This window comes from Terrapene carolina, unplaced genomic scaffold (assembly GCF_002925995.2).
Source record: "Terrapene carolina triunguis isolate 2854851 unplaced genomic scaffold, T_m_triunguis-2.0 Scaffold165, whole genome shotgun sequence".
Lineage (NCBI taxonomy): Eukaryota > Metazoa > Chordata > Testudines > Emydidae > Terrapene > Terrapene triunguis.
Window position 1 is genome coordinate 1,447,423 of NW_020664516.1, and position 7,856 is coordinate 1,455,278.

The 7,856-nt window shown below is 63.6% G+C and overlaps 1 protein-coding gene across 2 annotated transcripts in view; it reads right to left on the reverse strand.

Moving 5' to 3' along the window:
* The window catches only part of LOC112115020 (L-fucose kinase), a 24,605-nt gene that overhangs the window by 11,863 nt on the left and 4,886 nt on the right, over positions 1-7,856 (reverse strand). For both annotated transcript variants that reach the window (XM_024211994.2, XM_026653810.1), the window contains 7 exons: positions 6,672-6,752; positions 4,544-4,663; positions 3,384-3,555; positions 2,193-2,320; positions 1,593-1,694; positions 861-1,031; positions 394-464 (listed from right to left, as the gene is read on the reverse strand). In XM_024211994.2, coding sequence (XP_024067762.1) covers positions 394-464; positions 861-1,031; positions 1,593-1,694; positions 2,193-2,320; positions 3,384-3,525 — 614 coding nt within the window. In that variant the 5' untranslated portion in view covers positions 3,526-3,555; positions 4,544-4,663; positions 6,672-6,752. The remainder of the gene's footprint in view (positions 1-393; positions 465-860; positions 1,032-1,592; positions 1,695-2,192; positions 2,321-3,383; positions 3,556-4,543; positions 4,664-6,671; positions 6,753-7,856) is intronic.

Here is a 7,856-nt window from a genome sequence, read left to right on the forward strand (position 1 = left end):
GACAGTGAGGGGCTCACAGCTACTGCCCTGCCAGCCTCTCCCAGCAGGAGGCGCTGTAGATACACGTGCTGGTTATGCGGGGAAGCTCCCAGTGATCTCGTCCCAGCCTCTTGCAGCACAGGTTGCTTTAGGGTGCTGGCTTCTTGTAGGCCTCGCTCTACCCCACTGGGCCCCCAGGAGTTGGCACAGCGCTCTGGAGGCCAGTGCATCAGGCAGCTCCTCTCTGCCCCTTTCCATTTGCACGGAGACATTTCCAGGCAGCATTACAGAGCGAGTTTCCCAGGTCTCAGCCGAGCAGAGTCCAGGCGCAATGCAGGGGAGGAAAGCAGTTGCTCTTGGCTCACTCTGTGCCCTATCCGGGACCCTTCTCTGCCCAGCTTGTTTGGCACATACCGTATCCCCGTCCTGTGGAAGAACTCAGCCCAGGGCACGTTCAGGTAGGTGCCGGCCTCCCCGGCAGGGCTCTGTGAGAGGGGAGAGAGGAGACAGTGAGAAGTGGGGCTAGAAGGGGACAGGACTCGCACCACTGCTCTGGGGTGATCTCTGCCCTCTCCTGGTGGCAGGCCCTATGTTAACCCCACCCTGGCTCTCAGGGAGGCAGGGCAGTGTCCCTGGCCTTCACTCCTCCCCCAGAGCACTCAGTCCCCATGGGTGGCCCCGTGCCCAGTTTCCTTGGCAGATGGTCCCCTCTGCACCCCCATAGGGGAACGTTCCTCCCCCCAGGCACCCCCATCAGGGCCCCGCAGCAGGGGAAACACAGACGGCGGGCAGCCCGTAGGTGTGACTGGTCACCTAGGAGGTCACATGACCCTCTGAGCTCTATCCCCGGGTTCTCCCCCCAGCCCGGTCTCAGACAGCACCTTCCAGTCGTCGTTGCGCCCAGTCAGTGTGAACACCTGGCGCAGCACGTCCCGCAGCCGGATGGCGTGCCCCTGCAGGACCACGTCGCGCAGCCGGCAGCGCTGCAGGGCAGGCGAGGAGGAGACGTCCAGCCCCGTGAGGAGGCAGCCGGAGCCTATCTGCAAGGGTCCCTGGGAGGGCGACAAAATGGGCCGCTCCAGAAACGCGGGGCGGTGCCGGAGATCCCCACCCCCATCAGAGCTCTGGGAAGCCCCTCCCTCTAATCTAGTCACAACCTGCCCGTCATGGTGGTCTCTGGTCGCCCTTCAGCACTGGGGACCCCCAGAGGGAGCTGAAGGCTCAGAAAGACTTTCAATTCCACGTACCATATACAGCCGTGCTTTGAATAGTGGCAAGGCCGGGGGGGTGGGAGGGCAGAGATGGTCACTGGTAAATCTAGCAATGGGGGATATTGTGGGAGTCCTGCATTCACTCCCTAGAGCTCCTGGACACAAGGTCACGAATCGGGAGAGGAGCAGGGACTGGAGCTGGGACGGGTGTGCTGAAGAGCCTGGGGGAAGAGACAGGATCTACCTGGGCCTGAACATGCAGAGAGAGGGGGCCCCAGCAGGCAGGCCCCAGGCTGGGTTAGAGCAAGAGTCCAAAGCCATAGGGCGATCCAGCCCTGTGCCTGGGAAGCGCATGACCCCCAGGGACCCAGCCGAGTGAGCGGGATGGGGAGGGAGCTGTACCTGCAGGTGGCAGTGCTGGAGAACGCTTCCGGGCTCCACCCGCACGGCTCCTTCCAGCAGGCTGTTGGTGACGGAGCAGCCGTCCTCCAGGAGCTGGGGCTGCTGCGGGAACAGAAGGAACCAGCGCTCAGCAGTGGGGGAGAGGAGCCCGGCGGGGCAGAGGGGGAAGGGCAGAAAGGGAGCTGGGGAGGAGTACTGAGCACTCTCTAAAGGTCCCGCACGGAGGTGGCACTGATGGAGGGTTAGGGGAGCACCAGAGGCCCCGTTGTCCTACGCTCCCAGCCCTGCGCCAAACAGCTGACAGCAGCCAACACAGACACGGGGGGGAAGGGGAACTGAGGCCCAGCGAAGAGCAATGACTTGCCCAAGGTTACCCAGCAGGTCCAAGACCAGGCTGGGAACACAGCCCAGGTCTCCCGACCCGCAGGCCACACTGCCTCTCCCACAGGGATGGGGTAGTAGTGTAGACGGTGCTGGCGTCTTTCCCGCTATGCTGTCTCAGAGTAGGCCCAGATGCCACTGGTGCCCCAGGGCAGTGGGGGCAGGAAAGGAGATGCCAGGGGCAGGGGCATGTTGGGGGCTGGGACGGGAGGTACCTACAGCTATGTGGGAATGCGCCACTTTGCGGAAGGGGAGGGCGTTGGCGGAGCTGGTGCGAAGCGTCAGGTTGTGGATGTGGTCGCTAGCGGACATAGTCATGTAGTCATAGCAACCATCAGGTATACACGCTGCCAGGAAACAGGAGAGAGGCAACACCGTTAATGCACTGCCAGCAGATCTCTGGGGTGGCAGCCAGGCTGCAAGGGATGGGGGCCTGGCTGGCGCCAGGGGTCCATCAGAGTGGGGAGGGGAGGGGAGGGGAGGGGTAGGAGCACTCTGTCTCCGGCAGAGGGCCATCCCCTCCCCTCTGGGCGCCATGATCCGGGCACCACCCAGCAGGGTGGGTGCTGGACTGAACCCAGGCCAGAGCACAGGGAGGGCCTCGCCCAGTGGGAGACCAAAGGGGTCGGCCCTGGCACCTGGCTGTGATTGGCAGCTGACGCCCACCAACGAGATCCCGAGGAGCAAACTCGGCGTCACGCACGAGCTGAGAGAGGAGGTCGGGGGGAGACACCGAGTGCAGTCCAAACACCTCCGCGCGGCAGCCAGCCGGGGCACGGCAGGGACGTGCGCAGCCCCTCACGCCCCCAGCGGAAGCCCCCCAGTGGGTTAGATGACGAGGCTCTGAAGTTATACAAGCCAAGCAGCCAGTTCTTGCTTACCTTGCTGAGGCTCTTTTAATGACTCCTGGCAGACCGGGGCCCTGCTTTTCCTTACAGAGGGCGGCCGGCGACCCCAGCGACACGCTGCTGGGGCATGCACTCGGGGCACAGCGCCCCCTAGCCCCATGCTGGGACTGACGGAAACGTGCCAAAATCCTCAATACACTAACAAAGCACCCCTTGACGGCCCGCGTCTCCCCAGCAACCGTAGCGTCTTTGGGACCAGCCATGTCCTGTTTCTAATGAGCACAGTTGCCAGCTCCACTGTGGTGGCTCCTTTGAGGCCTCCCCTCCACACGCCAACCAGGACTAAACCTGCCCGGCTTCTGAGTTGTAACAGTCCTCGGAGGAACGGCGGGGGAGGAAACAGGCCATTGGTGTCTTTAGAGACTATCCCCAATTCCTTGGCAAGATACCAGCCAAGGAACATCTGCTGGGACACGGGGTGGCTACCAAGGCCCCAGAGAACTCTAGCCAGAGTGGGCGGGCATGAGGGGCTGGGGCAGTGCTCAGGGGCGGTCGCACTCACCCATGCTGAGAGGGATGGCATGGAGGGCCTTCCACAGCACGGAGCGGGCGCTCCTCAGGGCCGCCGCCCCCTTGGCATGGCCGCTGCCCACCTCCCGGGTCCTGCCGGTCACAAAGTCCTCCTCAGTCACCCCGTCGGCCATGCAGAGCACGATATCGAAGAACAAGGACAGCTGGAGGGAGGGAGAGAACCGGAAACGCTCAGTCTGTGCAACCCCCCCAGCCCTGCCGAGCTGTGCCCTCCAGCTCTGACCCACAGGCTGGAGACTGTGACTGCAGTGTGTCTACACTGGGTAGCCTTCACACTGGATACCGCGGTGACAGCACTGCCGGGGGGGGGGAGTGCCAGGGAGGGGCAGGGCTCCTGGGGTTGGGGATTCCAAGGGAGAACAAAAGAAAAGGGGTGACAGACCCTAGGCTGTGCCAATGAGCAGGGTTTGGGACGGAGCAGCACCTGGCCCTTGGAATGGCAAGAGAAGCCGGCACCGGCTGGTTCGGGAGCTGTGTGACTGGAGCAAGATGGCTGCCACAGACAGCAGGCATCTCTCTGCCCTGCCCCTCCCTGGGCAAAGGGCGAGTAGGATGACTTCCGTCCTCAGCCCCAGGCATGGCGGGATGGAGGGCAGGGGTAGGGGGCTGTCTCAGGGGCAGCCCCATGGGGAGGAGGTGGCAGGGGGAGCTCGCGCTGCTGCGTGGGGTCTGGAGGACAGGACGTGGGGTTCCCTGGAGCTCTGGGGGGCAGTGATAAAATGGGCTCCAGAGCTGTGTGTTGCCCCCACAGCACTCCCGCAGACCCGGCTCCCTGCACGGCAGACGACAGTTAGAGCCCTGTCCAGGGGACACCCTGCTGCTCAGCTGGGGAGTGGGGTGCAGAGACGTTTCCACCACGGGGAGTTGGGGAGGTACGATCAGCCATGATCCTGCACATGCACAGAGTGCCCCCTGCTGGTCACCTGACACCCCTTGGTTCCAGGGTCTCCAACTGCCCCTGTGCCAGCAGACCCATCTGCTGGGGGGAGGGGGGAAGGAAGGGCTGATTGCCCTGGCAGTGCTTTAGACAGCTATGGAGAGGTGAGGGCGGCTCTCCTTGTGGCTGGCACCAGATGGCACAATGAGGGGATCCCTTCAGCATCACTGCTGGCGAACGGCTGAGAGCATCACCTGGATGGTCTGGGCCCCCGAATCCAGGCCCAGGTAGGTGCAGGCATCCAGTGGAGGGATGACGTGCGTGGCCAGGAGCTGCTCTGCGGTCTCCGAGGCGAAGAAGACGACCCCGCACACCTGAAACCACAGAGCCGGCTGGGTGGGGTGTCACTGCAATTCACGCCTGGGGGCCGCCTGGGGGCCATGTAGAGCATGCCTGCTGCTCACTGCTGCCTCTAGTGGGCAGACTCAGGCCTGCGCGCTGGTGTGTGATTATGTCACCCCCTAGAGTTACCGATGCTAACCCCTTCTGCTGGTGGTGGCTGGTGGCCAGGGCCGGATTAACTCTCCTGTGGGCCCAGGGCTATTAAATTTTGTGAGGCCTCTGTATACAAGTCTTTTTCCTGGGAGGGAATTTGGTGCAGGAGGGGGGTTCTGATCTGGGGCAGGGGATTGTGGTGCAGGAGGGAGCTCCGGGCTGGTGCAGAGTGTTGGGGTACAGGAGAGTGAGAGTGGTCTGGGAGGGAGTTTGGTGCAGGAGGGGGTGTGGGGTGCAGGCTTTGGCCGGGAGGCGCTTACCACAGGTGGCTCCCAGCCGGTGGTGCAGCAGGGCTCAGGCAGAATGCCTGCCTGCCCTGGCCCCATGCTGCTCCCGGAAGCGGCTGGCTGCTGGCACGTCTCTGCGCGCCCCTGCAGGGAGGGGGACAGCGTGTCTCTGTGCGCTGCCCGCGCCCGCAAGCGCCACCCCTGGTTCCCGGCCAATGGGAGCTGCGGGGACAGTGGTGGGAGCGGGGGCAGTGCATGGAGCTGCCTCCCCCCCGCCAGTGGTCACAGAGATGTGAGCAGCAAGCTGCTTCTGGGAGCGGCGTGGGGCCAGGGCAGGCAGCCTGCGCACCCCAGAGATCGCTGCCTGTGATTTAGTTTTGCGGGACCCCCCTTGAGCCGATGCAGCCCCCAAAGTCCCTGCCTTAATCCGACCCTGCTGATGGCGACTCCCCTTTGGCTCATGGGACAGTTTTGGAAGCACAAGCCCGTGGTGTCTTCAGCTCGGGAGGAGGCTGTGAGGTAGATCCTGCCCCAGGCCAGGAGCAGCCGCTCCCGTCTGGGCTGCGGACTGTCTCTAAAAGGGCCGGTGCTGTGTCTCCCTGCGGGAGTGACCAGATGTCCTGATTTTATAGGGACAGTCCCGATATTCGGGGCTTTGTCTTATATAGGCGCTTATTACCCCCCCCCACCCCTCTCCCGATTTTTCACTCTTGCTGTCTGGTCACCCTACCCTGGGGTGGCATGGCTTGGTCAGGTCAGGCAGCAGGCACCCCATGGTACCCTAGCCTGTAACATCGGGCTCTCTGTCCTGTCCCCCCAGCAGGAGCAGGATTAGCTCGCCCAGAGACAGCCCTGCATTTCCGCTGGGCAGGACCAAAGCAGACTCTAGGGAAGGTCAGAGCTGGATCTGACCCCTGTGGCTAAGGCCCAGGTCTGTGAGGCAGGGCCAGATTCACAGCTGGTCTGACCCTAACAGCCAGCAGGGCAGCGCTGAACCCAACCACTTCCCCAATACACCCAGCGGCAGAGCTCCCCAGCCATTCCTCCTGCTCCAGCTGGGCCGTTACTTCTCGACAGGCCTGAGTGCCAGCTCTCCAGGGGTAGGGTTACCATTCGTCCGGATTCCCCCGGACATGTCCGGCTTTTTGAGCTAAAAATAGCGTCCGGGGGGAATTTGTAAATGTCCGGACTTTCCCCCCCCATGCAGAGCGCGCGCGGCTAACAGGGCAGCCGGCCGGATGGTGCCACTTACATGGGGCTCCGACAGCCAGAGAGAGCCCCTCCTCCACTTCCCCCTGCAGCAGAGCTCACTCCCTCCCTCCCTCCCTGCATTCACAGATCGCCTCCGGCAGTCTGGAGCTCCTCTCCCGCTGCTGCCCAGCGTGCCGGGACGAGCGGCTCAGGCCGTTCCTGAGCAAGTTCACAGAGACATTAGGCGAAGGCCAACAACAAGGGGGCCAGGGGGTCGGAGAAGGGGCAGGGAGGTTCTGGAGGGGGCAGTCAAGAGACGGGGAGGGTCGGGAGTTCAGGGGGGGCTTTCTGGGGGTGGGTGTGGATAAGGTTTTGGGCAAGCTCCTCATTAACCAACGAGGGAACGTACCAGCGGCACTTTCCCGTCCGGCCCAGCGCACTCCTGGATCCGGGCCTCCGGGCCTTGGTAGATGATGTCACGCACGAACCCCTGCAAGAGGAAAGGCCCCGTTAACTCTGGACAGCAGCTCCCAGGTGCCTTGTGCAATTCAGCAAAGCAGCCAGGGAATGACCAGGGCTGGTTAATGGATCCTGCACCTTGGGGGCCACCAGTCTAGAGGCTTGGCCATCTGCCTCCCAGCCTCTCCTGATACTGGGAGCAGCCCGAGCTCCGGGGCAGGGTACCGTGTGTCAGAGATGGGCCCCACACACAGCAGGGCTGTTAAGGGGATGGGCGGGCCTAGCATGCCAGTCCCCAAAGCACCCCATGGGCAGGACCCAGCTGCCTTAGTTCCCTGTGGGGTAGCTGGTTCACTTAGAGCTCTGTGTCCTTCCCTTCTTGGAGTGCTGCTGCCATCCTGCATCCTGGTAACTCCTCACACATGCCAGCTTGGGGATAAGGTGCCACCTCGGAGGTGGTGCTGAGGCATCAAAGTGGAGATCTGGCTGGCCCTGCCTCTCCCCACAACACCCATGTGCCTGGGAGCCCATTCGCTCTGCCCCCGGCTCTGTGCCCACAACTGCTGCTTCCCAGTGCTCCAGGGCTCCTGCTCGAACCTCGCAGCAGATCCCATGTGCAGGAGCCAGGGGAATCGGCAATGGAGAATGGAGCCTTCCCCCTGGCTCAGTGGTACACCCCCTCCGGCACGGCCCTCCCAGGCTTCGAGGCACATCCTGAACTCACTGCTGAGCGCGGTCCAGAGGCCTGCGCCCGAGTGCGATGCTGGGCCGGGCGCCCTCGGGGAGCCACAGAGAAGCCCACGCGGGAGGCTGTTCCCCAAGGGCTGCATGGGAAGCCGCGGTGGGGTTGGCAGAGCTGGAGGGGGCCAGGCAGTGGCTGGCTCAGCTCACAGGCCGCTAGCGAGCAACAGAGGGTGTAATCTGGGCCGGGCTGAAGGGCAGAGCCAGGGACCCAGCCATGGGCTCACCAGTGCCTGCACCTCTCCCGGCGGCTGTAGAGCCCCATTCAGAAAGGCTCAGGGTACCCACATTAGTGATAACCCCACGGGAAAGCCCTGGGGCAGGCCAGCCCCCCTCCTGCCTCAGACCCTGAGTGTGGCCCCCCAGCCCAAGGGACACAGGCCCAGAGGGGGGA